The sequence below is a fragment of the Xyrauchen texanus genome, chromosome 18, assembly GCF_025860055.1.
Source record: "Xyrauchen texanus isolate HMW12.3.18 chromosome 18, RBS_HiC_50CHRs, whole genome shotgun sequence".
Classification (NCBI taxonomy): domain Eukaryota; kingdom Metazoa; phylum Chordata; class Actinopteri; order Cypriniformes; family Catostomidae; genus Xyrauchen; species Xyrauchen texanus.
The window spans coordinates 33257181-33277990 of NC_068293.1; the positions used below are offsets into that span (position 1 = coordinate 33257181).

Below are 20810 nucleotides of genomic sequence, written 5' to 3' on the forward strand. Positions count from 1 at the left end.
AGACTCCATTGACCCTTCTCAAGATTAATTTAATTGTAATGAATTATCAACTTTAAATAAACATGACAAAGAGTTCATAAGAGTTCAACCCCCAACTAAGAGCATTGGTGGTAATGAAAGTTTATTTTAAACCTCCTACTGGTCTGGCCCATCAACTAGCCAATTAAACTGTGAAGGATTAAGCAAAACTTAATCAACATGACTGTTGGAAAATTGCCCTGTAGTTGGAATCTCCCAACTGGTGTTAGGGTTTTTATGGAGACACTGAGTCAAATCTTAACACAGTACACATGGTTAGACTCTCTCACAGAGTAACATCACTGAGTTTATGGAACATAATCTGCCACACTGTGCCTTGCCATCATTTATATCAAACACAAATAGAAGAAGACAGTGCTGTTCTATGAACAGGTTTTGATACATAATCAATGTTAAAGGGATAGTTCATCAAAAAAAGAAAATTCATGTTGTTCCTTGTTCCAAATTCGTATGATTTATTTTATTCGGTGGAACATAATAGGATATGTTAGGCAGAGTCATAACATTTTTGCCAGTCAATAAACGTGAATGGTGACTGAGGCCAATGTTCTTCTAAATTTCTCTTTTTGTGTTCCATGGGAGAACAAACATCATTCAGGTTTGTCAAGTTGTAAGGGTGAGTAAGTGATAACAGAATTTACATTTTTAGGTGATCTATCTCTTTAGTTGTTTTAAGGCTCATCCGAACTATATGCAAATTCATATGGCTATAATTGTTAGCCAGTAATGCGATTTGACATCTTTTTGATCAGATGAACAGAGATAATTAGTGTTGGAGCAGATCGCTTGCACCCTGAATTATTATTATAATTTTTTTTTTCAAATCTGAATCGATATGCTTCATCAAAAGCCATCTGGCACATTCCTCATCTTTCCCCCACCCTCAGATCTTCAGTTGTTGTTTGCTCAAGCTGGGCTCTCTTAATCAACACCTGTCCTATATTTCCCACCATGGTGGCAGGGCTAATGTGATCACGGCTACAAGCGTATTCCTGTTAATAGCTGGGGCTCTGGAGCTGTGGGACATCCTCCTGCCCCACAACTTGGGAACTCCCAGAAGGAGTCGTGTGATGTATATCTGTGTCCGTCACCATGACACCTGCATTAACACTAAAAGGATCTGGGCTAAATTGGCTGCTGTGGATTATTTGGAGCACTTGTCCTCTACCTACACATTTGTTTTAGTACCCTCAAAGGGACTTTCTAGTGGTCTTTGCAGAGTTTTTGTCCCTGTGTTTTTATTTGTACACCATTGGTTTGTTCTTTGTGTTAGAGACCAATCTTTGTAAGCATGTGGCTTAAAACTAGTGGTCCACTGATATGCAAAGGCTGATTATGATATTAAAGGAGCAGAATGGCCGAAAGACAAAATATATATAAATATGAGAATTTAAAGGTAAAGTGTGCTATTTCTGTATGACTAATGTCACCAAACGGTATTGCTAAATAATTACTGACTGTAAAGATGTCTTCCATTGGTTGTACAAACAATTGGCCTGCATCAAATTCATGCCTTTTGTTGAGTCAATGTTGCTATGTTAGGCTTGTCGGGATGTTCAAAGATTTAGAGAAACATTTGATAGTGGCAACGTGTTGCACTTTTCAGGGAAATCCACCTAATTATTAAGCATATTAAGATTAGAAAAGGGAAAGTATTTTAACATTGAAAAAGTTATACACTAACTTTAATGATGACAAATGAAACTTTTAGACTATTGTGGAAATTAGTTGAACAAATAAATAATATTTTGCACAATAATTAAAAAAAAAACATTTGCCAGTCTATTACTTACAACCCAAACAAAGGCTCTCAACATATCCTCTATATTTAATTATAGATAAGATGATGTCTGTATTATTTGTCGTTAGGTTATTGTAAGGTCTGGACCTGGCACATTTTTTGGACTTGCTATCCATGGAAACTACATTTTTTGGTCTGACTGGACTCGACGGGCTGTGTTACGGACCAACAAGTTCACTGGAGCAGACACTAAAGTTCTCAGAGCTGATATTCCTCACCAGCCAATGGGAATTATTGCAGTTGCCAAAGACACAAATAACTGTAAGTATTCCAAAATATATTTTTTCTTTTATGTGCTTGATTTAACATATATGTTCCTGTGGCATGCTATGGCTTCTCACTTTTAAGTCAGCTTTTTCAGAAAGTGGATTTTAATTTTTTGTGCATATGTTTCATGCATTGAGTTCATAGCTGAGCTTTCATCAGTGTTGTCTCATTTTGAGTTCTAAGGAATAGTAGGGATGATAAATTAGAGTGGTCTCATTTTGTAACCAAAAAACTAAACTGGAGACATAATTATTTCTAAAAAGTATCCTTGAGTGCAGAGGATGTCTCTGAAGTGTCACAAATGTAAAAAGTAGGACACTGGGAAATCAGTTTAAGAGGCTCCCAACGGTTTCTGTTTGTGTACCTGCTGTGAGGGATTTTCACCACTCATTTGTTTGATCATGACATATGATTGCAGCCCACTGCACTTAACCATATATACAAAAAGAACATTATCAGTCAGCAACAGCAGGGAGAGATGTGTTCATTCAAAGATAGATTTCTGGTCTACTGCTGTTGTGATCAAAACTGGTTATACATGCTGCATAATAATCTGTTAACTAGATTGAAAAATTTGTGGACAAAGTTTAGATTGGCTTGAAAAAGCCTAGTCTAAAAGTTTATTGATAGATAGAATACTTAGCTAGGTATTGCTAACATGTTTTAGCATGTTGCTAGTGTGTTTTAGCACATAGCTAGGCATTGTTTGCATGTTTTTAGCACTTTTGTTGGGTTCGAGTCCAAGTCTTTAAACCTTCGAGTCGAGTCCAAAAGGGGCTGAGTCGGACTCAAGACTGAGTACATAACAGTCTGAGACGAGTCCGAAAATTAATCTGTTAATTAATCTGAGTTAAAATTGTAACTTTAAACTCAACATCAATATTTTCATCTAATTTTAACTTACTTTGTTGCATATTTAGGGGTTTCAATTAAAGTTTGCTAACTGGTTAGTGTGGCGGTGATGTGGTTATGCTTTTAGCTTAGCCATATTTACAATATGGCATCGGCAGGTTGCGCATGCACGGTGGATTGCACCGGAAGAATCTCTTTAGGACTTCCCGTGAACTTTCGTCGCCATAGCAGCCAACACCAGTGATTTGTTATCTGGTTCAACACTAATGAAAACAGTTTCATCGATGCATGTGAACGTCAACGTTTTCCACAATGCACAAATAAACAGTAATCAGTTAAAGTGCCCAGATTCTCACACCAATATATTTAGCGAATTACATATGATAAATGTACACTGTACGAGTTAAAGTGTCGGGTACGTTACCATTGTTTGTAAGGGAAACAGTATGTGTGAGCTAGGAATTAAATGAAATGGTCTTATTTCCACATTACTATGCAATTTATAATGGAAGCAGTCGCATTTGGCAACCGTTATAATTTAGATAAATGGCAAATAATTAGATTATTTGTCTGAATAAATTCTCCACCATTAAATTCGTAATACCACATCTCGTTGCATCAGCTCATAATTTCTACTGTTGGGAATTAGCTTTAATAAGAGAAGTACGATTAATTATCTTATTGGAGTAATATTATTATTATTACTCATGACTATTATTTTCATAGCTTATTGACAATAATGTTACACATATAGTTATAGCGTTGAAGCGAAATTAATTTGAACATCTGGATTGGTTAACAGAATCAACTTGCGGTAGCTGAATTAACATTACAATCAATTTATCTGTTCGTCCAGCAAACACTTTAAACACTGATTAAATTGATAGACAATAAACACTGATTGTCTATCAATTCTCAGAAAGATATTTTTCATGGCCACACAAAAATAACTCTTTCTTAGCATGGAGCTAAGATCGAATCGTTAAATTTACAAGCAGACCAGAATCAACTCGCAAGAATGTACACAAACATTTTTTTAACTAAAACAGGAACACATAACTAATATAAACAAAAAAAAAAAACATACACACAAAATCACTCATACATGGGAAAGGGAAATGTGAAAATAAAATTCAACCGGAAAAGCCTGGTGGAACTGCAGTTATGAAAGAGTCATTTTGACCACCTGAGAGAACCATCGAGCTCTTAATTTAAAAGCACCTTTTGTTACAAATGGTTTACCTCTTGTACTAAACATAGGTTCAGTTAGCTACTATTGTACGATACTTGCAATTGCCTTGGATGTTGAGAGACCCCAGATGCAGTCGCAGGAGATAGTCTTGATGATTCCTAGAGTCGATGGTGTTCAAGTTGCAATCAATTTCTTCCATGTTGAATGAATAAATTAGGATGAACTCATAGGATGTGTTCATTGACTCTATGGTCCAGGTAGTTGCACATGGCTTGAGGTGTTGAGGCCTACCAGCCTGCAACCTCATGGTCAGCACGACCATGCAGTAGAGGGGCAGGGGAAAAAGCCAGGGGAGGAGAGAGAGAGAGAGAGAGAGAGAGAGAGAGGCGGAACGTGTTAACTTCTGATGAAAGTCCCTCCTCTCAAGTCTGGCTTGACCAATGAGAAAGGTGCAATTCCCAAGTGGGAAATGTACCTTTGTTTGGAAGCTGACTCATTTGCATGATTGGGGGGATAAGTTGTTAATGTGTGCCTGTTTATGATCTGATTAATATAGCAAGCATACAATGCATGCTGTCAGAATTATATATATATACCATTGTGCAGTGTGTCACACAAGGATTCATTTGGTTGGAAAAATGATACTAAATAATTTTACATTAGCTTGTAGTCCTGTCATAAGTCATGCACAAAATAGTATCCAGTACAAAAAAACACTTTACAAGACAGGATTGATCCTATACACAATGTCATGGGGATAGACATGTTAATTTATGGACAGTTTATCTATAATTTAGTGAAGAAAAGTCTGTTCTGGTCTTTGAGTCCATTTCTTATGGGGGAAAGATTGCCCTGGCATGCAGCAGCTAACTTTCCCTGCTCGGAATGTCACTGGGGGTCCACTCTTTGCTGGTCCAGTGGCAGCAAAGACAGTGGAAAGGCTTGATAATGATCAGTGGGAGAGCAGACATAATGGAGCCTGCTTGGACTTCTGCTTGCTACAGTCTTGAGACATAAATAATGAATAAATGTGTGTCTGATTGGTCCAGATGCTACAACTTTCACATCTAAGAAAAAAATATTTTCAATATAAATTCACAAAAACACCTATATTTTATGATTAGTTTCCTGTTGAAACTTCAAAGTGGTTTCAGAATGAAAGCTTATGCTTTAGTTGAATGGAGACAAAACTGTCATTCAACACACTTCTTATTGCATTCTGTTGACATTTTCAATTCTATGTTGCTTATTCCCCTCCAATCAAACATTGACTAAAGAAATTGAAAGCTGCAATAGTCATTAAAACTAATTAAAGTCATTAAAACAGAGTTATTGGAGTCCTGGGTAGCTCAGCGATTAAAGACGTTGACTACCACCCCTGGAGTCATAAGTTTGAATCCAGGGCATGCTGAGTGTCTCCAGCCAGGTCTCCTAACAACCAAATTGGTCCGGTTGCTAGGGTTGATAGAGTCACATTGGGTTAACCTCCTCATAGTAACTATAATGTGGTTCTCGCTCTTTGTGGGGCACGTGGTGAGTTGTGTGTGGATGCTGTGGAGAATAGCGTGAAGTCTCCACACACTCTATGTCTCTGCGGTAACACTCTCAACATGCCATGTAATAAAATGCACAGATTGACTGTCTCAGACAAGGAGGCAACTGAGATTCGTCCTCCGCCTCCCGGATTGAGGCGAGTTACTATGCCGCCATGAGGACTTAATGCATTGGGTATTGAACATTCCAAATTCACTTCATTTTAAATTTGTCCATTCAATTTAGTTTAGTTTTATCTAAAATTATCTCTATTTAATGAAATAATATATACTGAGATTTCTTTTTTTTGTCTCTATCTGCAGATAATGAGTCAACATAGAAGTAATTAGCTGGGGCGTCATGCACCTAATTTTTTGAGGGGGCACCAAGTTCAACAAAACCCAACCCACCACCGCCATGTATGCAAAGATCATATTGCTGCAACAAGCTGTATAAATCATAGAAAACAGTATAAAACATCTGTTTTAATCAGTAATTGTATCAGTAATAGTTGCATTCGATTGCATTTTTACATCTTGAGACAGTTTTACATTGCTTTCTTGTGCACTGGCCACTTCTTGTATGAACATATTTTCCATATACAAGGAGGCAGTGTAAAATGTGTCTCAGCTCAATAGAGTGTGAGCTGAAGGCTAGCTCTAAAGAAGGTTACATGTAGCCTTCCCTTGAATGAGGTGATTACTGTAAATGTAGTTTTCCATGTTAAGTGTAAGTAATAGATAATAAAACTAACTAAATTAACTTACTAAAAGAAAATTAACCAAATAAAATTGTTTGTATTTTGGGTCTTGTATTTTTCTTTAAATCATCCATGCAAACTCAGTAGATTTGAAATGGGTGTCATGGCTTGGGGAGCTTGGTTGACAATTAAAAGCAAGTACTATTAGTTCTTTAATAAAAAAAAATATATAATAATCACATTCCTACTGGATTTAATCTCAGGGTATGCACAACAGAAGAAGTGTACCCTTATGTGTTAAGTTTTTAATTTTTTTGAGTACATATGTATCTATTGGCTAAAGCATTTCTAAAAGAGGCCGTTCATACCAGAGTGATATATAAACTATATATCTATATATAAATATATTAAAAAAGATACGTATGCTCACTTTCAACTGCTTTTATTTTCAGCAAACCTAACATGTGTAAATATTTGTATGAATATACAAAGAATCAACAATTAAGACATAAACTGATCAAAATTCACAGACATGTGACTAACATAAATGGAAAAATGTGTCCTTGATCAAAGGGGGGTTCAAAATCAAAAGTAAACATCAGTATCTGGTGTGGCCACCAGCTGCATTAAGTACTGCAGTGCATCTCTTCCTCATGGACTGCACCAGATTTGCCAGTTCTTACTGCGAGATGTTGCCCCACTCTTCCAACAAGGCACTTGCAAGTTCCCAGACTTTTCTGGGGGAATGGCCCTAGCCCTCACCCTCCGATCCAATAGGTCCCAGACGTGCTCAATGGGATTGAGATCCAGTCTTGCTGGAGATCATGCACAGAATGAGCAGTATGGCTGGTGGCATTGTCCTGCTGGAGGGTCATGTCAGGATGAGCCTGCAGGTAGGGTACCACATGAGGGAGGAGGATATCTTCCCTGTAACACACATCATTGAGATTGCTTGTAATGACATCAAGCTCAGTCCGATGATGGTGTGACACACCGTCCCAGACCATGACAGACCCTCCACCTCCAAATCGATCGATAGATATGGTGTAATAGTACATTTACAAAGGCTTCAAATAATGCAGTTTTTTAACAAGGTGCAAATTTTGCCTACCTCTATTTTATAAATGAATTCCAAGGGCTAAATTTTATAGTTTGACCTCTAATTTCATCTACAGATTTTTAAACACACATTTAAAAAATATGAAATATAGAAATAAAATATATCAAATATCAACTTTAGAACAATCAAATGAAAAATGTATTTACAAAAGGTTGCCTAACTTACTCTTAGATGATAGTCTAAGAGTCTAAATTCCAGGTCGAACGTCAGTGTTTCAAAATACAATAACAAATGAATGGCTCATATGTAGGCTATACAATTTTTTTATAAGAAATCTGTCAATGCATTTAAAATAAAGGATACAAATTCTGCTGCTACAGAGGAAACATGTAAAAAAAAATATTAAAAAAGAAAAAAAAAACTAACAGTTTTTATAATGACTGGAAAGGAGAGGAACTGCTGCTTTCATTAAACATGAAGAAAAGAGTGTTACGCTGCAAAACCTGTCAAACACATTTCAGCACCAAAGGAAATGAACAGAGACCAAACAAAAAATATTGAAATAATCTATATTAGATTATGAAAAGAAAAAAATATTGACTGTTCCACTAAGACAGACACAGTTAGGAAAGGTTAAAAGTTGATTTAATTAATTGTCTTAACATCGCACTTTCCCATATGTGCTTGACTTTCCCTGTGAGCACGATCCAAGGCAGCAACAGGACGTCGCCTTTAGCGGAACACGTGACTCAATTGGACTGACAAAAAACTACACGTGCCCCCTTACTTTGAATGGTCATGGTGCCTCTGGTAATTAGCACTCATTGAGAAGTTACATCTCACGACTTGACTGCAAATGCTACATCCGAAAACACTGGTAAAGTTGCTAATATTAGGGCCATTTAAAACGGACATGATTGTTAATTAACCAAAAACCTGGGGCAGTTCTACGCACTGCTTGTGCACTTAAAACCGATGCGCCCCTGAGTTATCGTTTAAAAAAAATAAGAGGTATCATAAAAATTTATTTAGTACTACCTTGAAGAAGCTATTTGACAAAAGATATTCACATACTGTATACTCCATAAGACAAAATGGTAACTGAATTTAAACAAATTATCCGGTTCAAAAGTTTACATTCCATATGATTTTCTTTCTTTGTCTCAACACAAAGGGAGAAATTTTGGGGAAAAAATATTTTCAGTGATACAATGGCAGTTTATGGTGACCACTTTTTCAAGCTTCAAAAGAACACAAAAGTATAATTCAGAAGTCTAACAAATTATTGTATGCAACTTGTTTTGTGGGGAAGGTGTGCGGTTCGGTGGGCTGGGGATCTCATCGCTGCTTTTTGCAGATGATGTTGTCTTCATGTCATCATCGGTCCGTGACCTTCAGCTCTCACTGGATCGCTTGGCAGTCGAGTGTGAAGCAGCTGGGATGAGGATTAGCATGAGGCCATGAGGCCATGGGATGAGGCCATGGTTCTCAGCAGGAAACCGATGGAGTGCGTACTCCAGGTAGGGAATGAGGTTTTTCCCCAAGTGAAGGAGTTCAAGTACCTCGGGGTCTTGTTCACGAGTGAGGGGACAATGGAGCGGGAGGTTGGCCGGAGAGTCGGGGCAGCAGGGGCGGTATTGCACTCGCTCTATCGCGCCGTTGTCACGAAAAGAGAGCTGAGCCGAAAGGCAAAGCTCTCGATCTACCGGTCAATTTTTGTTCCTACCCTCACCTATGGTCATGAAGGTTGGGTCATGACCGAAAGAACTAGGTCAGCGAGTACAAGCGGCCGAAATGGGCTTCCTCAGAAGGGTGGCGGGCTTCTCCCTTAGAGATAGGGTGAGGAGCTCAGTCATCCGTGAGGAGCTCGGAGTAGAGCCGCTGCTCCTTTGCGTTGAAAGGAGTCAGTTGAGGTGGTTTGGGCATCTGGTAAGGATGCCCCCTGGCTGCCTCCCTTGGGAGGTGTTTCAGGCACGTCCAGCTGGGAGGAGGCCTTGGGGAAGACCCAGGACTAGGTGGAGAGATTACATCTCCACACTGGCCTGGGAACGCCTCGGGGTCGCCCAGTCAGAGCTGGTTAATGTGGCTCGGGATAGGGAAGTTTGGGGCCCCCTGCTGGAGCAGCTGTCCCCGCGACCCAACTTCGGATAAGTGGTTGAAGATGGATGGATGGATGGAACTTGTTTTGTTCTGAAGGAATACAATAAGGTTCAGGAGAAACAAACCGAAATCTGATGTATTATTAAGTATTATTAAATCTGATGTATTATTAACACTTCACCGACCGTTGATCTCCTGTGCACATTTATGAGAGTTCATTATAGCTACTGGTAGAAGAGCAAACCCTTTAATACGGTATGTTGCTTTCTCTATGATTAATGACTTTAATATTTGTGTAATAATTGTTCATGAGTCCCTGCTTTATCCTGAGCTGTAAAGCTACCCACTTTTCTTAAGAAAAATACTGTACATTCTTTGGTTTGCCAGCATATTCTGCACATTTGAGTTCTTCCCAACAGTGGCTAATTATATAGACATAGCCATATTTTGACACTTAGGACAACATACACAACTATTACTAAAGTGACAAACATTCATTGATGCTCAGGAAGGCAACACAAGAACCAAGGGGGTGCAAACCTTTTAACAGGATGATTTATGTTAATTACAATACATTTTGTGTAATGTATTTAGTTTTTCACTTTTTAACCACATTTGAGCTTTTTTTAATTTACAAATTCCACATAGCCTATTCTATCCATATAATTTCACATTGTATGTGTAATTGTGAGTAGATTGTCATGTCAGGTACACATTTTAACACAAAATTCACAACACTGCAACCTAAAATTCTAAATACAATCCCCACATCTCAACTTTTAAAAGAATGTTCTGGGTTCAATACAATTTAAGCCATAATATTGATTATCACAAAACTTAATTTTGACTCGCCTCTCCTTTTCTTTAAAAAAAAGCAAAAATCGAGGTTTATGGTGGGTTTAAAGGCAGAAATTTGAAGCTTGTAATTTTATTAAGGCACTTGCATTAATTCTTCTGTTAAAAATTATGTATTATTTGAGTCGTAACATTGTTTTACAGTCGTTTTAGAGTTTGTTGACACTGTATCATCATGGCAAAGAAGATGTAAAATTGGTTGTAGTTGTAAAAAGTTGTAAAAACTTTACACAGAAAAGTTATTTTTTACATAAATTACTTTATCACACTAAAATCATGTTTACATGCATATCCTTTAGGTCTAGTGGCTATACTTTTGAAACGGTGAGTATTTTAACATGCAAAAATTGGCCTCATTCACTTCCTTTGTAAGTGCCTCACTGTAACGTTGATTTTTGCTTTTATTTTAAAGAAAAGGATGGATGAGTCAAAATAATGGTTTGTTGTAATCATTAACATGTATTGAATCCAGAATATTCCTTTAAGTGCTTGTACTATGTATAAAGTGCAGTATAGCTGTCTGAATGTGATAGTTGTCTGATTAACCTCTGTGCTCGTGGTGAAAATGAACATTCAGAAAACACCCCGCTTACATTTTCACGTGTTGCGTGAAGACATGGATCGGCTTCTTTTTAGCTTGTTGTTGAAAATGTATTTTTGCATTATTTTGGGCATTTGTGCTGACTGACAGGATGACATTGAGAGCATGACATCATTGCCATGGAACCCAGACACATTTCAGCTGATTTGCTGAAGACTAGAATTAATGTATTGTCAAATCAACGTGCGATGCAACTAAATAGATTTTCTTCTCTTAAATGATACCAGAGACAATAGAGAGGAGGACAGTGAGGATACTTAATTTAAGAAGAAAAAAAATCATTGACCTCACCAAAAACCAGACTGTCCTGTGTAATAAACTGGGACATCTGGTCACCCAATCTATAATTAAATTATAAACAAAACATTTCGCTGCCCAAAATAACTTCATTTTCACTATGCATTTTATTGTGAAAAATGCATATTTAAGGTGCATCAAAATAATCCACACGACTCCAGTCAACAAATAAAGTTCTTCTGAACCCAAACGATTGATTATTTTTAGAAACAAAACTATACTTAATTATTTTTAACTACTTCAATTAAATTCCAAAATTCAATTTTCGCTTCCGTACATATCTGTGATGCACTTGGATGGCCTGAGAGTGAGTAAATTATCAGCAAATTTAAATTTTTGTGCGAACTATTTCTTTAATGAAGTTCTTAACCACTACGAAACTGCGATGCAAGCACTGTCTTGGCTGCACAAACACTGTGTGCAATTTTACCAGTTGTCAGGTCCCGTGCCATGCAAAACTGCCTTGTAGTTTCTATTACATTGGCTACATACCAGTCTTTATGTGTTCATTATGACAGCCACCTCGGTAATCTGTGTTACAGCAGTCTCCATAGTAACATTTAAGCTTATTGGTTGACTGAGTGTGCCACTCTGCAGGTATGTTTTCTCAACATGGTGAAACAAACTCTGGCTACATCTACGACATCAGGGTGTGTTACAACTGCTTGCAGACAAAGTGTCCATTAATTTCTGTTTCATTATTTGTATTTATTTATTTTGTTTATTGCATCACAAATGAAATGCCATGCACTCAGCTGGACTCGGGAAAAAAATCCTGAGTACCAAAGGCTCGAGTCAGAGTAAAATCTGATTAAAAATGCATCCAAGTCCGTGACAAGTCCAAGTCCATTAAAATTAGACTTGTGACTCAGACTCAAGTCGGAGTACGAACTTGAATACCCCAACTCTACTAATCTAAGCATTGCTAGCATGTTTTAGCATGTCATTAACATGTTTGTAGAATGTTTACATATAGCTAGGTGTTGCCAGTATGTATATCCCAGATTTGGTGCATGTAGCTTGAATGTAGCTTGAAAACATTAGTAGTAAGTATAGTCAGAAATGTTTAATGGGAGTAAATGTAAAATCCGGCCTGTTCAGAAGTCCGCTATGGGAATACCGTAATTCCGATCAGTTAGAAAAGATATAGCACTTTATTTGGGATCAGTCAAAAGGTCTGTGCAAAGTTTGGTGCATGTACCTTGTAAGCTCTAGGAGGGGAAATTTTTGTCTCAGAATAAAATAATAATACATTTAAATGGTATAACAGTAGGTTGGTTTTCCCAAGCCAAACTAATAAGTTTAAATAGTAAATCATTAGGTTGGGTTGATAATACGTTTAAATACTAAAACCAACCTAATAAACCAACTGATACAGTAGCTTTATGCAAACATGTAGAAAATAAATAAATAAAAAAAATCAGATGCTTAGAGTATTCCTTTAAATAATATTCCTTTAAATAGAAGAATGATTGCCATGTAAATCTTTGAATCTGACTACTTCCACAGTCATATTGTCACGATTCCCCTGTTGTCTGCTCAGTGTTTCTCCCCTGTCACCTGTCCCGAACTACACTTCCCATAATCCCCTGCCCTCATCACTGCCAGTGTCATTGTTCTCACCTGAGTTTAATTTAATCATCACCCTTGTGTATTTAAACCCTGTTGTTTGTTCATTCGTTGCCGGTCGTTGTATGTTATGGTTGTCCTTGATTGTGTTCCTGCCCGTGCCCTCCGTGGATGTTTTTCATGTTTATACTTTATTTTCCCCTCGTGGATGTTTGTTCCCTGTGTTGTTCAGTTATTTTGAGTTACCCTGTTCACCCTTTTGTTCCTTCATTATAGAACTGCATTTAGATCCTCACTCCTCGTCTGCCCTCGTCTGATTCATAACACATATTCAGTATTAAAAGACAACTTTCTTCCATCAATATTTGCTACAAACTCTCATCCAGAGATGTGTAATTATGGAATAAGGAGACTAAAATGTTTACACAGACAGAATTTTGGGATGCTGCTTCTAATTATCATCTTGCTACTTGAGTAAAGACAGCAATATAAAAAGACTGTTTTTTCATTTTGTTATAGGCATACTAGGGTAAACAAACAAACAAGACAATTATGCACTATTTATTTTTTATAGAGTGACCAAATTCCCTTTGTTTGACAGAAATCACAAGCTTTTGTGGTAATATTGAGAATAAATGTAAATTAATGTTATGTCCATTGTACTGCAGTGTTTATACGGTACATTTAGAATCTGTAAACTCACTGAATTCAATATGGATTGCCGAACATACAGTATATGCATGTAAACATTGTCAATGTGTGAACTTCATAAGCACAGAAGTCTCTTTCCAGTGCTTTATCTTGTACTATGCCAAGTTACCTCTGGTGTCAAAACTCATTTCCATATTCATGCTGAGTCATTGAACAATGAATTCCATCTGCAAAAGGCTCTTCGTAGGTGTGGATGCTCTTCAGCCTACAGAAGTGCAAATGTCTGAATACATACCATCTCCAGCCAGTCTGGGTGGAGATTTAAAACAAAAATGTACTATAATAACAAAGAGGTGGAAATGGTAGACTCTCCAACACATTATTTATCAATCTTATTGTATGTGTTTGTTTATTAGCAGAGATCATCAACGTCCCCACCCCATTTGACCCCCATTTCCACTTGTCTTAAACATATTTAGTGGGGTCCAAAAGTCCAAATACCAGCAGTGGAAATGTACATTTTCTAATTTAATATGATTTTTTCATTACAAATTATAGTATCAGTGCAACAATTTGAGTGAAAATTTAATTGAAAAAAAAAAATACAAATAAAATAAATAAAACCTCTATAATACCTTCGCATTCGGTAAGTCCCCCATTTGCACAAGTTTTTGCAAAACCTGATGATCCATGTTATGCAGCATGATTTGAGAAAGATCCAAAGACCATCTTGTGTGTTGTAATGGCAGCAAGAAAATATGACCTTGGCCCATGCTTAAATAATAATAATAATAATAATATAAAAAATATATATTTTCTGTATGGTTTCATACATTTTTGCCCCCACCTTATTTAGCAAACATAGGATAACCACTTTTACAAAATGCCACAAAAGAGTACTACTGTTAAAGGAATAGTTCACACAAAAATAAAAATGATCTCATTCACTTACCCTGATGCCATCCCAGATGTGTATGACTGTCTTTGTTCAGCAGAACACAAATTCATATATTTAGAAAAATGTTGAAGCTCGGTAGATTCTTATAATGGAAGTAAACAGGTGCCATCAGGCTGCTGGCTATTTGACTGTCCAAAAGGCATATTTAAACAGCATAAATGTAATCCACACGACTCCATTTAAGCAGTTAATGTCTTCGTAAGTAAATCGATAGGTTTGTGTAAGAAACAATTCAATAATTAAAACTTTATTAACTTGAAAAAATCACTTCCTACCAGCAGTCAGCGCATCAGTGACGTAAGCGCTATGGCACGTTCACGTGAGGATTTGGAAGCATGCTATTTGTGGACAACAGAAGAACGAATGTCACGCGATAGTTAGTTCATTTCAAACAGAAATAGAGTGCTGGACGGAAGCAACAATTTAAAGTAAAAACAAATTTAATTATCGATTTGTTTCTCACACCAACCTATCGGTTTGCTTCAGAAGACATTAATTGATCAACTGGAGTCGTTTGGATTACTTTTATGCTGTCTAAATATGCCTTTTGGTCTGTCATACTTACATTATAAGGACCACAGATGCTACAAGATGACCCGACTGTACCAAGTGTAAATGGTCAGAGCCTCAATATGCTTTTAAAATGGAACTGCTCTAATTTCCACCCAATAAAGAAAACAAACTCAGCAAAAAATAAAAGGTCCTCTCACTTTCAACTACTTTTATTTTCAGCAATATAAATGAACATAAAAAGATTCAACAACTAAGCCATAAACTGAACAATTTTCACACACATGTGACTAACAGAAATTGAATAATGTGTCCCTGAACAAAGGGGGGGTCAAAATTACAAAAAAGTAAAAAGTAACAGTCAGTATCTGGTGTGGCCACCAGCTGCATTAAGTACTCAATGCATCTCCTCCTCATTAACTGCACCAGATTTGCCAGTTCTTGCTGTGAGATGTTGTCCCACTCCTCCACCAAGGTACTTGCAAGTTCCCGGACATTTCTGAGGGGAATGACCGTAGCCCTCACCCTCTGATCCAACCGGTCCTAGACGTGCTCAATGGGATTCAGATCTGGGCTCTTCGCTGGCCATGGCAGAACACTGATATTCCTGTCTTGCAGGAAATCATGCACAGAATGAGCAGTATTGCATGTGGCATTATCCTGCTGGAGGGTCATGTCAGGATGAGCCTGAAGGAAGTGTACCACGTGAGGTAGGAGGATGTCTTCCCCATAACGCACAGCATTGAGATTGCCCGCAATGACAACAAGCTCAGTCCGATGATGCTGTGACATACCGCTCCAGACTATGACAGACCCTCCACCTCCAAATCAATCCCTCTCCAGAGTACAGGCCTCGGTGTGACACTCATTCCTTCGATGATAAATGCAAGTCCGACCATCACCCCTGCTGAGACAAAACCACGACTTGTCAGTGAAGAGCACTTTTTGCCAGTCGTTTCTGGCCCAGTGAAGATGTGTTTGTGCCCATAGTTGACGTTGTTGCCTGTGATGTCTGGTAAGGACCTGCCTTACAACAGGCCTACAAGCCATCAGTCCAGCCTCTCTCAGCCTGTTGCGGAGAGTCTGAGCACTGATGGAGGGATTGTGCATTCCTGGTGTAACTCAGGCAGTTGTTGTTGCCATCCTGTACCTGTCCCTCAGGTGTGATATTTGGATGTACCGATCCTGTGCAGGTGTTGTTACACGTGGTCTGCCACTGCGAGGAAGATCATCTGTCCTTCCTGTCTCCCTGTAGCACTGTCTTAGGCATCTCACAGTATGAATATTGCAATTTATTGCCCTGGCCACAACTGCTGCCCTCATGCCTCCATGCAGCATGCCTAAGGCACGTTCACGCAGATTAGCAGGGAACATGGGCATCTTTCTTTTGATGTTTTTCAGAGTCAGTATAAAGTTCTCTTTAGTGTCCTAAGTTTTATAACTGTGACCTTAATTGCCTACCGTCTGTAAGCTGTTAGTGTCTTAATGACCGTTCCACAGATGCATGTTCATTAATTGTTTATGGTTCATTGAACAAGCATGGAAAACATTGTTTAAACCCTTTACAATAAAAATCTGTGATTTGTGATTTTTACAAAATTATCTTTAAAATACAGTGTCCTGAAAAAGGGATGTTTCATTTTTTGCTGAGTTTATTACAATTTCTTCCATTCAAGTTTTTGCATTTTAATATTTTTTTGCTTATGAAATGCAATTTTTAGGAACCACAGAGTACTCTACAAGTAAGCCTTTGATGGACCATAGCATTTTCAGTGTATTTTATTAGTCAGCAGTCCTTCATAAAGCAAACAAGTTTTACCTAAAAGAATTACAAGATACTTCAAAGACTTGGAAATTTCTGTTTGCTTGTTGCTTAATATTATGGCACTCTTGTGCAAGAAGTGAAGTCCCTGTCCCTCTGTTTCACAGGTGAGCTATCTCCGTGCAGGGTTCTGAATGGTGGCTGTGGTGACCTGTGTTTCCTTACTCCGGATGGCAGAGTCAACTGCAGCTGCCGAGGAGAGCGGATACTACTCGATGACAACAGATGTGTGTGTAAGTGTCAACTTCACATCCATAGGACTTTGCTTCTGCATGCTTTCAAGACGTATGGTCCCTCCAAGCCAAGTTATTACATTTAAAAAGATTTGCTTTATTTATTCCATCATTTAATTAACACTTATTATTAATGTTGCATACAACAAAATCACTATTACTCTTATTCATACTGCATAATTTCTTCAAGTTTACCAGCATTTAATATTTTCACGTAAAATTTAATGAATTAATAGCCACACAATGAATTCAGTTTAGAATATGTTTTTGCAGAAGAACACAAAATATTAAAGCTTTGTTTGTTAACAAACCTCCATTTTGTTTGCTTTCTTAGCCAAAACATCCTCTTGCAACATGCATACAGAGTTTGAGTGTGGAAATGGTGAATGTATAGACTATCAGCTAACATGTGATGGAACTGCCCACTGCAAAGACAAGTCGGATGAGAAAATGCAATATTGTGGTAAGTAGCTGATCACAGCCATTTGCCGCATATACTCTCCACTCTCACATCATGAAAGCAGTAAGCACACAGAATTGGTTTAAGTTGGCAGTTCCATTCCCAAGGGCCTCAACCTAATAAAATGAGCTGGTTCTCCTTACAGCTTTCAACCAAAAGAGCAAGTGGGTAAAAAAGCCCAGAGGACAAGAAAAAGTAAATAAAAGACAGAGTATATGAAGCTCTTTTTTATGTACTGATGTAAAAGATTTGATTTCCATTTCCTTCTGTGTCACTAGACAACAGGAGCTGCAGAAAGGGTCACCGTCCTTGCTACAACAGGCGTTGTGTGGCTAACAGTCGCATTTGTGATGGAATTGATGACTGTGGAGACAACTCGGATGAGGCTTTTTGTAACAGTAGGTATTCGTTATTTAAAATACTCTACATACAAGGACTATCTATCTATCTATCTATCTATCTATCTATCTATATATATATATATATATATATATATATATATATATATATATATATATATATAATGTGTATATAAACAGCCTGATGTCTGAGACCAAACTATGATTCTAAGTCTGTAAGCAAACATTTTGGAAATATAAACCAACAAATGCTTTGATCTAAAATTAATAAGAATTATTTAAGATTCTCAGTTATTTCTAGATCAATTAAATATGCACATTTGTGACATGGACCATGTTAACTTTGTATAAAAGGTCAAATTTCATTGCTTTCATTGGAGCACACACAATGCTTCTTGGAACATTCAGAAATCATGCTGGGATAACATGGATCATCAGGTTTTGCTCAAACATGTGTAGTCCATGCCAGCTCAAATGCATGCTGTCATTAAAGCAAAAGGGTGACATACCAAATACAACATATTCTGAAGATCAAATACTTTTAGCTGCTAATACAATTTATACTGAAAATAAATATTAAATTAGAAAAATGCTGTACTGTATGTCTATTGATATTATTATTTTAAATTGTATATAAATTTCACTTAATGCTGAAGATTGTAACTTTTTCTGTTAAAATACATACTCCTATCTAACCTTAATATGCATTGACTACAAGTAAGCCATTCATAGGATAATTTTCTAGAAAATCATTGATGCTTTGTCTCCGAGGTGCTATGAAAATCCTCTGTTTGTTTTGAGCGACCTGTATGGCATTGAGTCAGCCAATGGCATGAGTTGAGGGTGGGATTATCTCTTTGTTTAATGAATGGAAGACGGGGAGTGTTCAGAAAGCTGTTTTGAAAACTAAGTTTAATTTTGTAATTCCATTTGGTGCCCCTATTGGCACAGAAATTAATTATTTATTTTGAAAAAGAAAATATGCAACAAACAGTATACACACAACATAACACATACGTATATACAACATACAGATATATTATGCAGCTAGTAAGGTTTATTTTGGACTCGCAAAATGACTCAAAATTATTCAAGCTGTGAAAGCATGTTACAAGTAATTTGCTTTGAAGCTGTTTGGAAGACCCTGTTATCATCTGTAAATTGCAGAGCATATCAAGGAAATATCGGCACACAATATTTCATTCATTTAAGCTTATGTCCAGTTGTTTTAGTCCCCTGTCTTTCTGCTCTCTGTGTAAATGAAGTGTCTCTGTTCCAGATGTCACGTGTGCTGCGTCTGAGTCATCCTGTCAAGATGGGACTTGCATACCAATATCCTCATGGTGCAACCAGGTCATTGACTGCGCTGATGCATCCGATGAAAAGAACTGCAGTAAGACAGTGATGCCCATGTTTCCGAGCTAAAATTCTGTCATCATTTACCCTAATGTTGTTCCAAACCCCTTTGACCTCTTCCTGTGGAACACAAAAGGAGATATTAGAGAGAAGGTTCGCCTCAGTCACCATTCACTTCATTGTATGGAACGTCTCGGGTTACTTAACTGTAACCCCTGTTCCCTGATAAAAGTGGAACTAGATGCTGCGCTGACTTAACGCTTTGGGAACAACGTTAGGTGTGACCAGCTGTGACCAGAATTTATAGCCTTTGCTGGTGACATCATTGGATGCACCTGTAGCAGGGCTATAAATAGATGTGTCACAGGTGCATCGTCAGGTATTTTGTCTGAAGAGCACTCCTGGGGCATCACAGTGTGGCAATGAAGTGCAGCAACTCGTTCCGATTTTATCAGGAAACAGGGGTTACAGTTAAGTAACTACGTTCCCTGTCAAAAAGCTACACTTTGATGCTGCGCTGACTTAGTGCTTTGGGAACGAGAATACCCACGCCTCTGCACTGTGGATGTCCGTACCCCTTACAGTTGTTTAGTGTGCTCACAAGAGCACGAGAGATCTCAGACATGAGCTTGTGATGTTTACTCAAGGACATAAGAGCCCAGAGTGGCATGAACACCCAAACTATAAAATCTTATGAATGTGAACGGAGAGGATCAGCCTGCTGCATCTCAAACATGCTGCAGAGGGACACCTCTAGCCACAGCTTTAGAGGAGGCGACCCCTCTGGTAGAGTGAGCTCTGATACCTACTGGCGAAGCTTGACCGCGCGACTTGTAGGCCAGGGCAATAGCATCCCTCACCCAATACGGCATAGTCTGCTTGGTGGAAGCCGCCCCCTGCAAACTAATAGTTGCCCTGACTTACGCCACTGGCTAGTGCGGTGGACATAAGTCTGAAGGGCACGGACTGGACTAAGTCCGTGAAATCTTTCCTGCTCTGGCGTTGTAAATGGCGTGGAGCTGAAGGATACGAGAGTGACCGGATATACAGTTGAGAAAGGAACCTTAGGCAGGTAGTCAGGATGAGGGTGCAAAATTGCTTTAGCCAATCCTGGGGCCAAATCTAAGCAGGCTGGCAAGACAGACAGAGCCTGTAGATCCCCAATTCTTTTTAGAGAAGTAATTGTCATAAGAAAAAAAACATCTTGAGGTTCTAAGGGGGTCTCAACCAGACCCTCAAGGACTATTACTAAGTCCCATGAAGGGATCCTGGTCCTAGCGGTAGGCCTCAGTCGCATGGCTCCACGAACGAAGCGAGCAAGCAGAGGATGTCTCCCCAATGGCACCCCGTCAAATCAAGACGTGGCAAGCCGATAGAGTGGCCACGTAAACCCTGAGAGTAGCGGGGCATGTGCCTGCTGATACTTTTTCCTGGAGAAAGTCCAGAACTGAAGCAATCTGGCAGTTAACTGGATCTGCATTATGTGCACTGCACCATCTTTTAAAGACACCCCATTTATTGGCATAACTTCTAGTAGAGGGAGCCCTAGCACATAGAATGGTCTCGATAACGTCAGGTGAAAGCCCAGTGTCCCT

At 38.2% G+C, this 20810-nt stretch overlaps 1 protein-coding gene across 1 annotated transcript in view; it reads left to right on the top strand.

Moving 5' to 3' along the window:
• The window catches only part of LOC127658763 (low-density lipoprotein receptor-related protein 1B-like), a 471292-nt gene that overhangs the window by 358576 nt on the left and 91906 nt on the right, over positions 1 to 20810 (top strand). The window contains exons 43-47 of the mRNA XM_052148252.1: positions 1909 to 2101; positions 16915 to 17040; positions 17375 to 17503; positions 17779 to 17898; positions 19139 to 19252. Coding sequence (XP_052004212.1) covers positions 1909 to 2101; positions 16915 to 17040; positions 17375 to 17503; positions 17779 to 17898; positions 19139 to 19252 — 682 coding nt within the window. The remainder of the gene's footprint in view (positions 1 to 1908; positions 2102 to 16914; positions 17041 to 17374; positions 17504 to 17778; positions 17899 to 19138; positions 19253 to 20810) is intronic.